This window comes from Brassica napus, chromosome A2 (assembly GCF_020379485.1).
Source record: "Brassica napus cultivar Da-Ae chromosome A2, Da-Ae, whole genome shotgun sequence".
Lineage (NCBI taxonomy): Eukaryota > Viridiplantae > Streptophyta > Magnoliopsida > Brassicales > Brassicaceae > Brassica > Brassica napus.
This window is the reverse complement of record NC_063435.1, coordinates 19,029,077-19,048,911: the sequence shown is the minus strand read 5'-3', so window position 1 is coordinate 19,048,911 and position 19,835 is coordinate 19,029,077. Positions and strand designations below refer to the sequence as shown.

General features: G+C 42.2%; 1 protein-coding gene across 1 annotated transcript; it reads right to left on the bottom strand.

Moving 5' to 3' along the window:
• On the bottom strand, positions 1-4,058 carry LOC106363275 (zinc finger BED domain-containing protein RICESLEEPER 2-like). The gene is made up of 3 exons (XM_048759378.1): positions 810-4,058; positions 305-632; positions 1-239 (listed from the first exon to the last, which is right to left on the bottom strand). Exons 1-3 carry the CDS (start codon positions 2,880-2,882, stop codon positions 157-159), a joined length of 2,484 nt encoding a protein of 827 aa, XP_048615335.1. The 5' UTR covers positions 2,883-4,058; the 3' UTR covers positions 1-156.
• Positions 4,059-19,835: the final 15,777 nt, after the last annotated feature.

Sequence of the window (19,835 nt, the reverse complement as noted above, 5' to 3'; positions counted from 1 at the left end):
TAAAAAATTAAGTCTCAACTAAAGTAAAATTTAGAGAAACACCAAATGGTCCAAATCATAGTATTCAAAACCAAAAATCATGCAACTTAAACAAAAAAACAGAAATTGTAATTGAAGCAAAACACCAAATCAAGATAACATTTCAAACTTGCTCATCTACTCATCTTCATCTTCCCCATCAACAATGGACTCAAATGTTGGTAATTTCTCTTCTTCTCCATCACCATCGATTTCTTCATCTACAAATATCAGTGTACAAGTCAATAATGTTACTCTTACTAAAATTATAATGTGAGTTATTTACCATGTGCGTAAGATTCATATCCTTTGATCCAATTCCTAGTGCATATCAGAGCTTGCACATTTTCTGGGAGTAGACGACTCCTATATTTGTTTAGAACTCGCGATCCAATACTGAAGGAGGACTCCGAAGCCACTGTTGTGATTGGAATACTTAGCAGATCACATGCCATTGCAGCCAAGTCACCATACCGATGCGCATTATCTTTCCACCAATCGAGGATGTCCAAGCTCTGGAAATTAGTAATGTCCAAAGGTGGTTCTTCAAGATAAGCTTCTAGAGGTGTCTTTCCACTAACAATTCCACTGACTTTGCGAAATGCAAAGAAATCCTAAGAAAGTTTAAAAAAAAAATATCAGAGAGGAAAAAAAAATTGGAGGCTGACGACAGAAGGAAAAAAATTGAACAGAAAAAAAAATGCTTGTGAAATATACACACACTTCTACTCGTGAAAAAAATGCTTGTGTAAAAAAAAATAAACAGAAGGAAAAAAATTGAAAACACTCACATTGTAGTTCCCAAACAGTCCCATTGATCCTGCCGCACAAGCTTTTTGCGGAACAGTGTCACGTGGCTCAGTGGAAGGTGAGTTATTCTTGGAGTTTTTGTCGTATGTCTCAAACAGAATACTGAGCTTGTCACGCAAGTTCTTCACCTTTGCATCACGTGTACTTATGTCAAGCTTCCCTAAACAACATTCAACAATTGAAAGCTTAAACTGTGGATCAAAGACTGCTGCCATTGCAAAAACACCACTAACTTCATCCCAATATTTGTCAAACTTCTCCTTCATCGGTCGCACCATGTATCTGACAATCTCATCTGCGCTTTCCTCGTTTCCCCGAAGCCAATCATGGATCAACCAAACCTGATAGAAATACAGGTTTGCAGTCGGGTAATTCGAACCAGACATCAAGCTTGTGATCACAGCAAAAGGACCCAAAAAATCGCAGATATTAGCGGCTCTAGTCCATTCCTCATCTGTGGGCGCTGTTTTATAACCCTTCTTATCAAATGTCTCCAACTTAACAAATGCTTTACGGTACTTGAGGGCTCTTTCAAGCATATAGTAAGTTGAGTTCCATCTCGTTGACACGTCCAGTATCAGCCACCCACTTTCTACTACACCCGCAGCATCCACACATTTTTGGAACAATTGTTCACGGCTTTCCGATCCTAATACATACTTAACACTCTCTCTTACTTTCTGCAAAGAGTCTCCAATAACCTTCAACCCATCTTGCACTATGAGATTAAGTATGTGAGCTGCACATCTTACATGAAAAAACTCTCCTCCACACAACAAATCATCATTCAAATTCAGCTGCGACTTCACAATGTCCTGCATGGAGTCATTACTTGTAGCATTATCTAATGTGACTGAGAACACCTTCTTATCAATTCCCCACTCTTTCAGTGACGTGAGGAGTTGAACCGCAATACTCATACCGGTATGTGGTGGTGGTAGAGCACAAAACGTCAGGATCTTGCTGTTCAACTTCCAATTCCGATCAATGTAATGTGCTGTCACACACATGTATCCTTCCCGTTTCACGGATGTCCACAAGTCAGACGTGAAGGAGACTCGTCCAGGGAGAGTCGCTAATTCCCTCTTGAGTGTGTCTCTCTCGCTTTCATAGAGTCTATACACATCTGCTCTCGCTGTGTTTCGACAAATGGTTTGGACATCAGCATTCAAATACTTCCACGTGTCTCTCACTCTTTCATACTCCACGTACGAGTAAGGTAGATCATGCTGGACTATTGTCTTAGCTACCATCTGCCTAAACACAGTATGATCATACTTGCGAGATACCACTTTCCCTTCGATATTGAGTTGTTGCTGCCTTCCTCGATTCCTTGGATACATTTTACATCTCTCCCGATGTCTTCGCAACCCACTGGTTCCATGCGAATGAGATTGCCATGCATACTCATGTTTGCAATGATTGCATGCAGCTTTCAACTTTCCATTCGGTTTTTCGACCACCTTGAAATCTTTCCAGACATCTGATTTTTGCCTCTCTTCCCTTTCCTCTTCACCGATTTCATCCTCATCAAACTCTTCTTCATCCAGTTCATCACCAAGCTCGGGTATGTCCTCTGCGACCTTCTCCTTCTTCTTTTGCGACTGAGTAGGCGAAACCTTCTTCTTTTTGGACTTAGTAGGCGACTTTCTTCTCCCTCCACGAATCACAGACTTCATAGGAACAGACTTCCCCTTACTACACGCCTGTGCAGACGAGCCAACGCCACCATCGATAGTTGATTGCAACATGGGTTTCCCCGTGGCTGTTCCGAAACTGGTCTGTCTGCGAGGCTTGGTTTTTTGGGTTGGTTGACTGATTTCAACATCAGAATCATCAGTATCATCAACAAGACTGATAAGCCTTTTTCTGCTTCCTTGATGCTTCCCATCAGCACGAGTTACACCAGCTTCCTGAGAAGCGATCTGATCACCAGCCTCAGCTGCTGCAGCAAGAGTAGCTAAGACTGCCTGAGTTGCAAAGTCCACAGTATTTGGCGGGGTGTAATTCGGATCAAACGTCGACTGATCTTCGGGCTGGCTCCTTGATCCCATGGTCTCTCTCGCTCTCAACTCTCAAGTTTTGTGTTTTTTTTTTCACGCCGTGGAATGAAATTAACTTTTTAGGGTTTCCTAAATTTTGTCTATTTTTTAAAAAATTTCTTAATATATTTTTTAAAATCTGTTATAATTGTTGATTTTCAAAATTCCAAATTTTATTATACAAGTACACAAACACAAGTAATCAAGCAAAGCAACGTAAACAAGCAAAGCAACATAAACAGCAAGTGATCCGATAACCTACGCAAAGCCATCTAAACAAGTTAATGTTCTATCATATACGAAAGCAACCTAAACAAGTCAGTGATCCGATAACCTACGCAAAGCCATCTAAGTTTCATACGTTTAAGAGCTTTCTAACCTGAGGTCCTTAAAGCTCCTATATCGGCTGAAGCTGGAAACTACTCGACCAGGTGGTGTATGTACTCGTGCAATCCTTCATTGTTCTCATCACAGGACACAAACAAAAAAAAAAAGACAGTTCATTCAGTTCATAGAACACAAAAAAAAAAATAACTACACGTGATGAAACAAACGATACTGAACAAACATATCAGATACTGAATGAACATTGGCACACAAACATTGTTCAGTTCATAGAAAAGACAGTTCATTCAGTTTATAGAAAACAAAAAAAAAAAAAAGACAGTTCAGGACACAAACCTTGGCACGCAATCTCCTTTGTCGCCAGCAACCGTCTTGGTGAAGTCGTTGATGAACATGAAAAATTGAAGCACGCAATCTACTACTCCGCTTGATCTCTTCTCTGTATGTACAAAAGAACAAAAGATGAGACATATCACTACTCAACACAAGACAATAAGATTCGCCGAACTAGTCAACACAACACAATGAGATAGCGAGTTCTCCTATCACTGATTAATAGTTCTGGGTAAGAGAGTGACTAACCTGATGTTCTGAAGCTGTCTAAGAGGAGAAGAAGATGACCAAGTCGCCTACTTTCTCACCATCACTCCATCACCTCAACACAGAACACAAAACAAATACAACGCGACAAACAAACATATCAGATACTGAACACAAGTTATTTTTGTTCTATTATATAGAATTTTTATCACTAAATAAAAGCAAGGTTACCTCAGACAATAAGCATTGTCGATCAACACTGTTGTTACCTGAAAGCAAAGCTACAACGAATCAAAGACAGAACACAAATATACAAACAAACGATGAAACCAACAGACGCTTATTGGTCTTTTTAATAGACGGATCTAACAGAACGCTTACAGATCTTGTTGTTCAATTTGTTTACATGGATCGCTAATCTAGATAAGACATAACACAAACTATAGATCGCTAAGCTAGATCACTACCTTTCGGATCTTGTTGGTCTTCTTATCTAACAACCTGAAAAAAAAAACAAGAGTTAAAGCAGAGATTATAAGTCCAAAAGAACTTCAATTTTTTGTCTGAAATACATAACTCTGTACATGCATGTCCTATCTGTGGAGTTTGGAAGCTCGTAGGGAAGAACGGAAGACACATCGGAGAATAAGAATCTACTTTGTCGGACCCTTGTCGTTTTAGCTCCTCTGCTGCAGACTGCAGTTCGAAGACGAAGTAGTGAGCAGAAGCAGTGTCGGGAGAGCGAACCGCCGTCGTCATCGGTGGAGCTCTGTTTCTTTCCACGGTGGAAGTCGCAACCACATCGCCTTTCACTCTATCTCTCTCGCGTTTTTTTTCAGGTGAAGAGCAAATGACAAGAATAAAGATTAGGGTTGCGGGACATGGAGAAACCCGCGGGTCACTGTGGGCTTGCCCGCTTTGGGTCCGGTTCCGCGACAAGCCTCTCCCGCGAGGCCCGCTTCTTTGCGGGACGTGAAATCACGGGCCCAAGCCCGCCCCGCCACAGGTCTAAACGGGCCTATCCCGCGGGCCACAGGTTCCTTTGACATCCCTAATTTTGAATATTGTAGCTGTTGGAGGATTTTTCCGTGACCTTTGCTCGAGAACTTTGCAGAAAAATCATGTCCAAATTCTTAAAGAAAACATTGTTATGATCATCTGCAATTTGGAGAAGATCCACCATCATTTTTTGACGTCATGCAACACCTGCTTATACATCTCCCATACGAAGCTGAACTAGGAGGACCTGTGCAATATAGGTGGATGTATGTTTTTGAAAGGAATTTCAAAAAATTGAAAGCAAAAGCCAAGAACAAAAGATTTGCGGCCGGCTCGATTGTCGAATCATATATCAACGAGGAGATAGCTTACTTCTCAGAACACTACTTTTCTGATCATATACAAACCAAATCAAGGTAAACACTATCATTATTCCTCATATTTAATTTTAATGTGTTTAAAAATGCCTTTGTTATATATAATATTTATTAATTTCATAATCCTTTGTGCAGGTTCACAAGATTTGATGAAGGTGAAGTCCCCGTATATCATGTCCCTGGAGTACCTGATATATTTACGCACGTAGGACGTCCAAGTGGAGAAATGCAAGAAATATGGCTTTCCGAGAAAGACTATAGATGCGCACATGCATATGTTTTACGCAATTGTGATTATTTTCAGCCACCTGAGAGGTATAATTTGATAATATTATCATCTTCCATATTGATTTATCCAACTATAGTTGCCCATATTAATTTGTGTTTGGCTAATATAGGATGTTTGAAGATTTTCTTAGTGCAAAATACCAGACCTCTCCGAAAAAGACCTCTCTGCGAAGAGAGCTGACGAATATCATTTATGGGTGAAAGATTATGTACGTTTGACTAACATACCATTATATAACTAAATGTTTATAATTATATATATATTATAATTATATATATATATATATATGTTGCAGGTTAGCTATTGGAGCAACACATATAATTTTCCTGTGTGGGTTAAAGATATTTCGAATGGACCCCTGACTAGGACCAGAACATGGCCCATGTACTTCACAAAAGGCTATTTGTTCCATACGCAGAAGCATGGCGAGGGAAGAAAGACATGTAATTATGGTGTGAGTGTTAAAGGAGAAAGTTACACAAATGCATCCGATGAAGCCAATTACTACGGGATATTGACTGATATCATACAAATTCAGTATGAGGGATCGGTCAATTTGAAAATCACACTTTTTAAGTGTAAGTGGTATGATCCGGTAATTGGTAGAGGCACTCAACGGAGAAATGGAGGCATCGTCGACGTTCTTTCATCGCGGAAATACTATAAATACGAACCACTTATTCTAGGTACGTATTTTATGTTGTAATTAAATTTTTATAATTTGATAGTTAATTTAATTATATTCTTATTATTTGATATTGCACAGCGTCTCAAGCAGATCAAGTTTGTTATATCCCGTATCCGTACGTTAAGAAACCAAAGCAGTCGTGGCTCAATGTTTTAAAAGTGAATCCAAGGAGAATCATTTCAGGAGAATATGAAGATAAAGAACCGACACTGTTGCAACAAGAAAATGATGATGCTGTTTTAATGACTACAATTGAAGAACTTGCAGTCGACCATTTGGTTCATGCTCGGGTACAACCTATAAATCTTGATATTGATGTGGAAGATGTTGAACCAGAGGATGAATTCCAATGTAATGTATCATCGTCTTCTTCTGATGATGGAGATGGAGAAGAACCCTATTAAAATGTAGTATGATTTTATAAACTTTGTTTTAATGTGTGTTTGTAATATAATTTTGTAAACTTTGTTTTAAACTTTTGTTTAGTGTGTACTGTGATATAATTGTGTAAAATTTGTTTTAATGTGTATTGTAATATAAATTTGTGAGCTTTGTTTTAGTGTGTTGTAATATCCCCTATATATTAAAAGAGAAGCATCACAACATATTTTTGTAGCCACATGTCATCACCACAATCATTCTTAGAATCCTTAGAAAAATATGTTGGTCCATATAAATGTATAATAAACTTTTTATTAAACTAACCATAAACTAATCATAAATGTTCTTCATTGTTTCCTTAAATAAAAATCACGGAATTACCTAATGTGGCTAAATTATATATGACAATTAATGATTTTGAATAATAAAATATTTGATAAAAATTACTCTATTCTATCATTTTAAAAAATTTAACTAATTAAAATAAATTGAACAACCATGTTAACTTAGATTTTTTCGTATATGCTATATTTAAAATTTTTAAAAACGAATATAAATGACTAAAGTTGTTAAAAATCTCACATTGAAACTTTTGTGATCCATGGTCTAAACTTTATGTTATAACAAGATACAAATGATTATGAAATTACAGAAGTAGGAAGTCTCATTTAATAAATATTATATATATGTATATTAATATTTTTTAAAATACATTATATACCATATAAAATATAAAATACATAAGTATTTTAATTTCGAATTTGCATTGAATGTTTTTGATAAACATTTTGAACAATTATTGACAACTTAATATTTAGATTTTAAACTTTGCATTGAATATTTTTAAAATTATAAATTACTAAAACTATTAAACATCCCATAATTTTTTTATTGTTATCTTTTATTTAAAAAATTTGTTATAAAGAAATACAAACGATCAAAATAATAAGAGTATAAAATATTTTTTAGCAGATGTCAATATTAAAAATGTACTTTATATCTATGTTAATATCATGTAAACTTAATTTTATAACATATAAAATAGAAAAAGTATTTGTCTCGATTAATAAAATTTATTTAAGTATTTGTACCAATTTAATTACATACGTAATAGTTACTAAATTTTTTATTATTCAATATATATTTATTATTTCATAATATGTAAAAAATATATAATACTTCAAAATAATTTATATATAATATTCATCCCGCCCAAGGGGCGGGTCTTAACCTAGTATTTTGTAAATTTTGTTTTAATGTGTATTGAAATATATTTTTGTAAACTGTGTGTTTAAACTATATTATAAAAGTACTTTATGATTTCATTTTGTTTCATTATAAGAAAATCCCTAACCCCCAACACACTAAACCTTCGTAACCCATCCCTAACCCCTAAAGTCCACAAAATTTGCTAATTTAGTTTCCCTCCTATCAACTAAATAATTCCTCCCTTTAGTCCCAATAATTTCCCTCCCATAAATTTCATTCCCCGCTTAAGCCCAATTAACTCTACAAACCCAAAGACCAAAGTTAATAAAATCACTCTTTCTCTACTCTAGCGACACAAATCTCTCTCGAAAATCCCCAAACACTTAGAACCCTAATCGAAACTGTCTGTCGTAATCCCTAATCGCTCTCTCTCGAAACTGAAGACGATGGCCGGAACATCAACGAAGAAGGTTCGGAAACCCTCAAAACGGTCTAAACCATCTCCTCTACCGTCGCAGTATGAGTTCACTCCAAGGACAACAGAGCCTCCACCTCGTGGCAACCGCAGAGCTGGACCAATGGTGAGTGACTACCCACCTCAGAGACAGCTGTTCGAGGAGTCTACGCCGAGGACCCAACCTCGAGCTGCTTCAACGCCTCTTTCTCAACCAGCTCCACCACCACAACCTCGAGGGTCTCAAACATCAGCCAATGTTCGACCTCGACAACCTACGGTCTCTATTAGGCGACAATCTCCTATCAGTTCTGAAGCTCAAAACTCACAGAATACTGAAGCTCCAGAAGGTCCAGATGAGGATGAACCAGTCCCCAACTCACCATTTCCAGTAGAACCGAATCTGTCTGAAGACCAGATGAGGCTTCTCAACGCCCTTCTCTCCCAGCCCGGCCGAGAGCGCTACACCATGAGCCTTTCTCCCACCTTCGAGCCTGGAACCATGTGGTTAGTTACTTATCTATCTGAATATTTTAAGCTTATGAGATTGTGTCTGTGATTGATAATTGTTTCTGTGAAATACTCAAGGGACATATCCAGTTTGCTTATGATATTGTTTCTGTCATTGGTAATTGTATTTTGCTAATTTTGTTTGGAGAGTTCGAAATTGTTTAGCTTTGAGATGTTAGAATATTTTGAGTTTTCTATGATTGATAATTGTTTTTATACGATATGACTCTCGGCCTTATACTAATGTTTCTGTGTTTCTAGGTTTGGTCGGGACAAAGGTAAACTGACTCGGAGGATCACTAAAGTCTTTACAAACAAGTTTGATGGTCCCTTCTACAGTTGGACTTGCGTCGATCAGGAAAAAAAAGAAAAATTCTTTGTTGAATTTGCAGTTAAGTATTTTTTTCTTAATTGCTATTGTATGGGATTGCAACTGTTTTTAAGTTGCAGTTTAGTATTTTCTTCTAAACTACTAAACTGTTGATTTATTTGATTACTAACATCAGCCTTGTCTTATTTTTGTAGAAAACTCACACTTGGAATCCCATATATACTGGTGTGGTTCAAGAGAAGTTCGGGCAGGTATGTCAGCGACGTATGAAGGACATGGTTAGCAAGCGTAGGAAGTCTCGAGTTCGACCATCCTGGATTTTGAATGATCTGTGGAAAGAAATGACAGCTTACTGGGACACTGCTAAAGCCCAACAAAAAAGCGAGACAACATCAGCTGCTCGGTTGTCTGACCAAAATGGTCTTGGTCCTCACAAGCACAATGCTGGCCAGAAGCATTACCTCCAAATCGAACAAGAAATGGTAACTTCTTTTCCTGTCTCCAAGTTGAAATTTTTCTGGCTCATTAACCTTTATTTTATTTAGCATTTCAGGTTGAAGAATTGGGCAGACCAGTGACTATTGGTGAAGTTTTCATCAAGGCACACACCAAAAAAAGAGAGGCAGATTTGTAGATAAGAAAGCAAAGCTAATTGCAGAGGCCTATGAGAAGAACAAGCAAGCCAAGCTGGCTGACCTTCAAGCTGAAAACTCAGAGAGTTCAGATGGTACTTCACACCCTCCACAACTCTCTCTAGACCAGGATAATGAGCTCTTCCTTCTGGTAAATTGCTTTTGTATCCCTTTTTTTTAAGGATATTTTTTACTACATATTGTTTGATTTGATTGATATCTGTCTACTTCCTTTGCTTTTGTAGTCCACTGTCACAGACAAAAGAGGAAGACACTATGGAATAGGAAGCCTAGAAAGTACTATTGTCAACGGAAAGCGCAAGCGTTGTGAATCCTTTTCTTCGTACGTAGACCTCAAAAAACAGCTCAGCGATGCTCACCGGAAGATTGAGAAGCAGGCGGCTTACACTGCCAAGCAAGCAGAAAAGCTCAAAAGTTTTTCCTTGGTGAAGAAGTATCTGGCTGCAACTGATCCAAAGTTTTTGGCCTTCATGGCTGCTAATCAAGGTGAAGATGATGATGAAGGTGAAGAAGGTGAAGGTGAAGGTGAAGGTGAAGGTGAAGGTGAAGGTGAAGGTGAAGGTGAAGGTGAAGGTGAAGGTGAAGGTGAAGGTGAAGGTGAAGGTGAAGGTGAAGGTGAAGGTGAAGGTGAAGGTGAAGGTGAAGGTGGAAGGTGAAGGTGAAGGTGAAGGTGAAGGTGAAGGTGAAGAAGGTGAAGATGAAGGGGAAGATGAAAGTGAAGATGAAGATGAATTTTAGGTTCCCTACTCTTGTACTACTATAATATTTTGTATGCTAATGCTTAACTCCTTAGAGTGCCTTTTGCAACATTATGTTATGAATTCTCTGTTTTATATTAAAATTTTCGTTTTTATTATTGTCATTGTTTTACTGCAAATGAACAAATTAATTAAAAAAAAAGAAAATCAAAAAAATCTGATTTGTGATTTTTGAATCTTGGAGTCGCTAATAAGTCACAAAATTTAGTCGCAATGTAGTCGCTAGATAACCACATATTACACATCTAAATCAATAACTCAGTCGCTATATAGTCACTAATGGTGTACGTAATCAGTCATTGGGTAGTCGCTAATTTTGCGACTATCTACCGACTCCCTTCTAACGACTAATAAGCGACTACAATTTCCCGTCTACATAACGACTGATAAACAGTCGTAGTTTGGTCTTTGGATAGTAGTAGTTCAGTCGGTATATTTTGCGACTTAATTGCGTCTATTTTACGACTACAATATACAGTGAAAAAATAGTCGTAATTCAGTCGCAAAATTGTGACTTATTAACGACTCCTCGTATTAGCGACACAGCAATTTGCGACCACGTTGATCAGTCGCAAATCAGTCGTTATGTTACGTTTTGCGACTGAATAATTACTGATATTGTAGTCGGTAAATAAATGTTTTCTTGTAGTGAAATAACATTGTGACCAATGTTATTCAACCTAAGATTGGTGGGAGAATAAATCATAAGGACAATATTTAACAAGGAAAAACAATATACTTATCCTTTAATGTGAACATTGACCAACACAGTTAAGTGGTGATCGATACCCTTGATACTCTGTCAATCGATGTTAGCTAGCCATCGTCGATTTCTAGGGAAACTCGTCTTCCTCTGATTTTTTTCCTCATACCTAACATAAATAAAACACTAAAAGTCTAAAAGTTAGTAATATATAACTAATAAAACCAATTAACTAATAATTTTTTTTTTCTCGATGAACAGTAACCCCCGATTTTCTGCTACAGTGTCGGTCGATGTTGCTGCTACAGTGTGTTTGCTACAGTGCCGTCGTTACTGTTCACACATTTTTTTATTTTTTATTTTACCTGAAATCATTAGAAAACAAGAAAAATCAGTAATAAATGAAAATTAAACCATATTTAAAACAAACCTAATAGTAGTTTGCCTCCCACTCAGCGCTTATTTTTAGTCATTAGCTTGACTTCTGGAGATCTGATTCAGTTCGGATGAGAATGAGAACTTGCTCCAAATCAAGTCTCAATGTCTACTCTTTCAAGCTTTATCATTCTTGTGTGAAAGCCTCCTCCATATACCTTCTCCTTTGTCTATCATTTCAGCAATAAAGAGTGCTTTAAGTTTTGCATATGGATGTGAGAAGCATTTGCTGCGCACTCTTGATTTTCTGATACTATCTGAAAAGTAAGGAGTCAATGGTAATTGAGAACCTCCTTTGGTTCGTTTCCGCTTTTTCCAATTTCTCCCCTTCTTTCCCACAGACTTGTGTAATCTCACTCTGGACTTTCTGGCATCATCTGAGAAGTGAGGAATCAATGATAATTGAGAACCTTCATTGATTCTCTTTTTCTTCTTCCAGTTCCTCCACTACTTTCCCCCAGACTTGTCTGAAAGCGTCGTGGTATCTCCATAAAAAATATTTCCACACAATTCATACTCTTTCTGCTCTGATTCGCGTCTGGTGTCGATCGATGGTATCTGGCCGGTATCGATCGATGATGAAATGATAGTGTCAATCGATTTTGTTCTGTTGATGTCGCTCGATGGTACTTCTACTTGGCAGTTATCTACTTCATCTCTAAATCGCAGCCCTCTTTGAGAAGCTTCTACGTACTTATTATCATCAAATACTCCAACATAGAAACTTAACTCCATACTTTTATCTGGTGGGATAGGAGATTCAGCTTCAAACACTTCATATGGAACAACAAACTTCACAGGATCATGTATCCTCTTCACTCTTTTGCAAATCCCAATAGCTTCTTCTTCGCATAGAGGTAGTCTTAGATTTTCGAGGACAGCAAGGTGTGAGGCTCCAGACATGTGTTCTTTTCTTCCAACCAGTTCTGGTTCAATCATGTATCCTGATAGTTCATCCAAACATGGGTGTCGATCGATGCAATCGGGTGGGTATAGAGCGATACAGTCGGGTGTATGTTGATCGATGTTAGACGGCGACTGTAGATCGATGTCATAGGGTGGGTGTCGATCGATCTCATCAGGTTTATGTCGGTCGATGTCGTCAGCCTTTAAGGAATTTTCCAGACCTTTTCCCGAAGCGGGCTGATCATCAAGCTTCTGCTGAAGCCATTCTTCCAACTCCAGAAAGTCTTTCAGAGTGACTTTGTCGACATCTGAGGTAAGATCACAGCTTGATTCATCGATGCTCTCCTGTGTCGAGTTTGCAATGTCCTGAGGACAACTCGATCTTTCAGGGATTTCAAATGGAATCGATCGATGACAAAAGTTTGTGTCGATCATTTCTGAGGTACTGGGTCGATTGACGATGAGGTGGGGGTGACGATCGATGTTATGGTAAGGGTGTCGATCAATGATGAGCTCGTGTCACTAATATCAGCTACTTCTACTGTGCTCAGCTTTCCAGACTCATGTTGCTCATCATCCTCTGTGGGAACCGAAATTCGCACTGTCGATTTCCGTTTAAATAAGGAAACTAAGAAATTCCTAGTTTCCCAGAGGACCCGGATATCTGTTAATTACCACACGTCAAGCAATCAGAACACGAGAATAACAACGATAAAGATAAGAAATCGAAAAGAGAGCAAAGTAGATCTTATTCCGAATCTGCGTATGAGCGTTACAACAAGGTATAAGCCTGGGCTCGAGAGCTGTCGGCGAGATTCCTAGTTCTAGCAACCCTAAGACGGCTAAACCTAATTGAGTCGCAGCTCGAAATAACAAAAACGGAAAGTTGCCTAAATCGCTCTAAGTGCCAAATTTGCTCTGAAAAAGTTCTCCTCTGCTCCTCGCCTAGGACTCCTTATATACTAGCTCCAAGGTCGGTTTACGCTTTTACTCTTCTGCCCTTAAGCCGTCATAGCAAAAAATGGAGATATTCCGTTTTTCCCGATCTTCACAATTATCTCCAAAACTTCCGTATTTATCCGCGGAAACTTGACATTTATCCTTCCTCGTGGGCCAAGCGTGAACCATGCTGTGGTTCACGGGCTTTTGGTTAGGAAAAATCGTAGGATGGGCATTGACTCGTGTTTTAGGTCCCTTTGGGCCGTCTTCCGACTCGACACGTTTACTACGAGTTTTCCGCGGGTTTGGATCCGCGAAGTTTGATCGATGAATTAGAATAGCGGGAAACATAGATTGAGCTTGCTACGGTCTTCGGGAGATAGTATTCGAAGGTTTGACGAGAATGCAGGGACTGGTGTCGTATCGATGTTCGGAAAGGTTCAATCGCTACACCGCGACCGAACTTTGGCTCGAGCCCGGTCGCTACGTAGCGACCGAGCGGGAGGAGCGCTCGGTCGCTACGTAGCGACCGAACTTTGGCTTGAGCTCGGTCGCTACGTAGCGACCGAGCGGGACGATCGCTCGGTCGCTACGTAGCGACCGAGTTTTGGTTCGAGCTCGGTCGCTACGTAGCGACCGAGCGGGACGATCGCTCGGTCGCTACGTAGCGACCGAGCTTTGGTTCGAGCTCGGTCGCTACGTAGCGACCGAGCGGGACGATCGCTCGGTCGCTACGTAGCGACCGAGCTTTGGCTCGAGCTCGGTCTTGGTCGCTACGTAGCGACCGAGCGGGACGATCGCTCGGTCGCTTCGTAGCGACCGAGCTTTGGCTCGAGCTCGGTCGCTATGTTGCGACCGAGCTTGGCTCGGGTTTGGTTTGTTCGGTTTGAATCCCAAAGGATACTTTTTCGTAAAAACCTCGTATAGGTTATTTTGACGAAATTACATCCCTTCTTTTACTAACTCTTTCGGAAATACGATCTCCGAGGATTTTCGGGTGGTAATTCCGTCGTAACCGTTTTTGACCCCAACAGTTAGCCCCCCCAGCCCGTTAGGATCATGCATCGTAGGATCCTAGTGTGCGGTTAGGCATGTTTGGCAAGTTAGGCGTGATGGGTGGAATTAATATCCGAAAGTCTGAGCTTGAATAGTAAATCCTCATGTCTTATAAGAAGAGAGGTAACTTGTTCCATAATTTTTTCACTTTCTTGTTTTTCTCTAAGATCTTTCACAAACTTATCTTTCTCTCCACCCTTTTTCCTCTATTCTCTCAAGAGAAGTGCAAAGATGTCGAGCAAGAAAAAGATTGCGAAAAAAGGGTCTTCGTCCGCGAGCCCTTACGAAGAGCTCGTCGTTCCGAAGATGGAGTTCGTGCCCACTCGGTGCATCCTGCCGAGAACGAGGCATGGTGGGTTGCTCATTATGGCTCGTTGATCCTTCCCAAGGAGAAGCCATTCCCGGTCCTGGTCCATCGTGAAGTCGAGGAAGAGGACGCAAGCAGGACTACTGACGAGTTTCTCGCGACGATGCGGTCGTTCTACCACATCCCGGCCGTTGTGGAGTTCCGGGTTCCCTGCCGCGGGGAATGCGCTAATAACCCCCCGGAGGGTTACTTTACTTGTTATGAGGCGTTCATAGTGCGTTGTCGCCTCTGGTTCCCCATACCCGAAATTCTCGTCCGAGTGTTGGACCGCTTCGAAGTCGCGATAAGTCAGTTGACACCCCTTGCCATTCAGCACCTTATTGGGATCTTGATCCTAAGCTATGAGCATGGCCTTTCCCTTTCCGTTGATCATTATGAAGCGCTTTTGAGGCTTCAACTTGTCAAGGATACGGATAAGCATAGGTTTGTCCCTCGGAAATTTATGTCGGTGGTTAAGAAGTTCATTTCGAACTTCAACTTGTGGAAGAAGTTCTTTTTCTTTGTTCGTTTGGACGCTGCATCCGTCGAAGAGAGTTGCATTCCATTGTTCCGGAGGTTGCCGAACAATCGTCCCTTCATCAATCCTCTTGCTCCGTTCCCTGAGGACATTATTGCGGTGAGGGATCTTCTCAGGAATGGTCCCTTCTTCTGGACTTCTTTCACGCCGAGAAGGGTTCGGAAGGCACTGAAATTTGCGCAACCTGGTCCAGCTTTGGACGCGGATACGGGAAGCGACTCCGAACCCGATGACCAGAATCCCGTCGAGGCTCCGACAGCTGTGCCGGAGTCGAGCTCTTGGAAGGGAAAAGATGTCGATCTTGGCGACATAGAGTTTTCGATGGACGACTCTATGCTTCCAGGATGGGATCCGAACCTTGCTTATGGCGACGTAAGCGGTTCGAGCGAGGCCCCCGTTCCGGATTTCGATGATTTCTTTGCGGGGCTGCCATCGGGTTTCGATGCTCCTCCTCCTACGAAAGAATCGGGGAGGCCGAGAGTCGTTGCGGAAGGATCTCGCATCATCAATGGGGTTAGTTTTTTTTTTGGGATTATCCTATGTATGGATTTGTAACACGCCCATCGATTTTGCAGGGCCTGAGCTTGCTGGGCTCGGCCATCGAGGCGGGTCATATAGAAGCCATGGTCTACCGCTTCAAGGCGGAGAAAGCGGAGCGGGATCTCGCTCGCGTGCAAAGCGAGATGCTGGAGCGAGAAGCGCAGCTTATTCGTGATCATGCGCGGGCTGTTCGTAAAGCGGAGAGGAAAGGCAAAAGAGAAATCGTCGAGATGATGAAGACTCGTGCATCTCAGTTCCAGGTTGAGTACGGGAATCTTAAGAATGCCTTTACCTCGGTGGGCGACTTTCGCGAGTGCCGCGGTTCGGTCGGAAGTCTTTGGAGGACGCAAGCCGACGACTATGTGTTTGAAGAGAAAATGAGCTTGATGAAGAGTGGGATGAGTGACCGTGCCCACGCTGAGGCGCTTATCCCTCCGATCGACGAGAGGATTCAAGGGTTCTGGGATTCCATCCCGGTTTCTCCTGATACCGAGGAGGTCCCGATCGATTTTCACGATGGTGGCGAGGAAGTGGATCGTCCTGCGGATGCGTTTGGTGCTTCGTTGTCCGGGGACTTTGACTTTGGATTATGAGGGATGGATCAGTTATCCTTGTTTTCGGCCGAATGTGGCCCTTTGAATTTGGATTTCGTTTAGGCCTAGATGGCCGTATTTGTATTTCCGGGACTGGCCGTTGGTGGCTTTGAATCCCTTGCCGCTTTACGCGGTTTATTTATATGATAAATGTTTTGTTTCGAGTTTCTCTTGAGTAGGGTTGAAGTAAATACGAGTTGTCGTCTCGTATGTAGTTCTAATTAGACGTTCAATCTGTTGGTTCGTTCGTGATTTTCGTAAAAATTTATCTGTCTTTACGATTTTCGAGAACATTGAGATACGAACGGAGAGGCATGGTTTATGATCTCGTATCTTTTAGATATCATGCCTTGAGATGTTTGAGACCAGAGCGTTGGGTTTAGGGCAAGACCTAGGTTTACTTTCGGTTAAGGTTTGTGCGGTGACTAGCCGGCTATCGTTTTTCCTGTTGCGATTTCTTCCTGACTCGCACCGGTTTAAAGTCCGCGATATGTTCTCGGCTTATATGACTTGTATGGTACGAATCGAGCATCTTCTCAGAATCAACTGGAAGTGCTAAACCAAAATTTCGGATTTTTGTTGTAGCGCGCTTTTGTCCTTGTGCTGGACGTTTTTAAAGATCAAAAGAGTGATCGGATTGCGTTTGTTTAAGACGGCTGGCGTGTTCGTCGGGGCCAATCGACGAACGGGGTGTAAGGTTTTTGGTGGTCGCGTTCGGACAATTTGTTAGCATTGTCCTCGAATTTTAACTTTTTGCGACGTCTCGCAGTTATTTTCGAGGATTATGCGTGTATTTTTGCGTGTTTGAAAGGTGATAATCTTTACGATTTTTGGGCCGGATGAGGCCGCAGACGAGCGTAAACTGAAGCGTAAGCGTTTTCGATAAAAAGACAGTGTATATTGTAAAAAAAATTTATGTTTCTAAAAACTCGATTACAATAATGGCGATTGTGGGAGTATACGAGTATACGCACCCACTCCCCCCCCCCTTTTTAGAGAGGGGGATAGCTGAACTCGTCTTTTGACAAGCTGCCTACGTACCCCTTTCGAGGATCAAGCCATCTCGTAGTTCTGTTTCATGCCGCGAGTGTTCTTACTCGGCGGTTGGTGTCGCGATGTCCGCCTTGACCGTGTCGATCGTGGCTGGGTCGACGCTATTTTCCGGATGTTCCGGTTGAGTTGTCGCGTGGGCTTCGGATTTATGTCGAGCTTCGACGTCCGATGCGTTTGCGTTGACAGACGATTTTACTTCGTCCTTGTGCGGGGCGCTTTTGGCCGAAGATCGATCGATCTTCGCGCGTTTGCCGTTTCCAGAAGCCGTGATTTGCCTTAACTTATGCTCCGCGAGGAAGCATAGTCGCGACTGTTTTTGGCATCCCCAGATGGCCGCGACTCCGCTCGGCGTTGGGAACTTGAGACCCAGGTGGTAAGTTGACGGAACTGCCTGCATGGCGTTGAGCCATGGGGTTCCCATGATCACGTTGTAGATAGCGGGATGGTCGACTACCGCGAATTCGACGATTTTCGTGATCTCCTTGGCCATGACTGGCAATTGGATTGATCCGAGAGTCATCGACACTTCGCCTGAAAAACCCGTGAGTGGTTTTGGCGTCGGAATTACCTCTCCGAGTTCGATACTCATCCGCTTGAGAGTGTCGCGGAAGATTACGTTGACGAGTACCTTTCCGACTTCTAAATCTCGTATGACGAGATCTATGACGAGCGGGTCGCAGTGAGGTTGGTCGATACCGCCGGCTTCTTCCTCCGTGAAGGTGATCGAGCAACTTTGGCCGTCTCGAGGAGGAGACCATGTAGGCCAATTTGCGCTTGATTCTGCCTTCCGTTGGTAAGCCTTGATGGCCGACACGGTATCGCCGCAGTATTGAGATCCTCCGATGATCATATTGACTCTGCGACGATTGTTATCGTTCCCTTTGTCGTCCGGCCTCCTACCGCGTTTATCCCCAGGTTGGTTTCGTTGAGGAGATTTTTCAGCGGGCGGATTTCTGTCCGTCTTCGGAGGCCGATCAGAATCGAGGATGAGATCCTTGACGCTAGTTACTTCCGAAAGCTCTCCAGCGAGCAGCTTAGCGGCCAGTCTTGCTCCTAAGACTTTGCAGTTAGTCGTGGAGTGTCCTCGGGATTGGTGGAACTCGCAGAAGGTGTTCTCGTCATACCCTTGATTGCGAGTCCATGTGTTGCCCGTGGTCCGGCCTTGATCCGAATTGATCGCATAGTTATGCGCTCCTTGGAGATCTTCCCCCTCGTGATGGACGTACTTGTCGTTACGAGAGTTCTTCTTTTTCCCCTTCGGATCTGCGTCTTTCGAGGATGGTCTTACCAGCTTATGTTTTTGCGATAAGACTTTAGTTTCTTCCTCCACTATGATATAGTCCGTTGCTTTGTGGAGGGCGTCCTGGATCGTTCGCGGTTCGTCGAGAGTTATCCATTTTCTGAATTTCGACTTGTACCAGAGCGTCTTTCTCAGCGCGTCGATGGCCACTTTGTCGCTTATCCCGCTGACCCTGGACATTATCAGTTTGAAACGACTGATAAACTCGCGGAGGGGTTCGTCTTCCCTGTGGGAGAGACTCCAGAGATCAACATCGGAGGTTTCCCTGTCTATGAATACAGAGTACTGTTTGAGGAATTCCGATGCGAGCTGTCGAAAACTCCCGATGGTGTTGCGACGAAGGCGTGCGAACCATTCGAGCGCTGCTCCTTCAAGATTTTCGACGAACAGGCGGCAATAGCCGGCATCCTTTTCGCCGTCCTTCAGTCTTGCTCTTCCCATCGCGATGTGGAAAGCCTGAAGGTGCGCTTTCGGATCGGCCGTACCATCGTACTTCGGTACTTTGATCTTTCCCGGATCGGACACCCTCATGTCCGAAATGCGGCTGGTAAAGGGGGTCTTTCGAGCTCCTTCCAGCAGTCGATCGATCTCGGGGGCAGCACTAGTAGCATGATGGATTTGAGACTTTACGGCTCTCACTTCTGCCGCAGTCTTAGTGATGTAGTCGCGAAGATCGCGGATATCCAATGTCTCGTCAGTGGATTTCCGAGCCTGTCGGCGCTTACTTCGAGTGAGCTCGGTTTGCCTTTCGGCCAGCTCCTCTTGTTCGTTCCAATAGGCGACTTCTTCTTCTTCCGTCATTGGTTTTTCGAACGGGGAGCCTTCCCGAGCGGATCGGCTTCTGGTCCTTCTTGGATATCTGTCGACGTCTTCGTCGGTGTCGTTGGAGACATCGCTAGGATCCAGGTCAATGTGTTCGGCTTCGTTATCCTCCGAGTCCTTTGCAGGGGGCGGAAGACTTTCAGAGTTCCCCTTTTCGATGGGAGATTTCTCGCTGGGGTTTTGACCGGAAGGTCGTTCCC

Coding starts and splice junctions, on each gene's coding strand:
- LOC106363275 (XM_048759378.1), bottom strand. CDS start 2,882: ATGGGATCAAGGAGCCAGCCCGAAGATCAGTCGACGTTTGATCCGAAT. Junction 633..809: donor GACTGTTTGGGAACTACAAT/GTGAGTGTTTTC, acceptor AAACTTTCTTAG/GATTTCTTTGCATTTCGCAA. Junction 240..304: donor ATATGAATCTTACGCACATG/GTAAATAACTCA, acceptor TGATATTTGTAG/ATGAAGAAATCGATGGTGAT.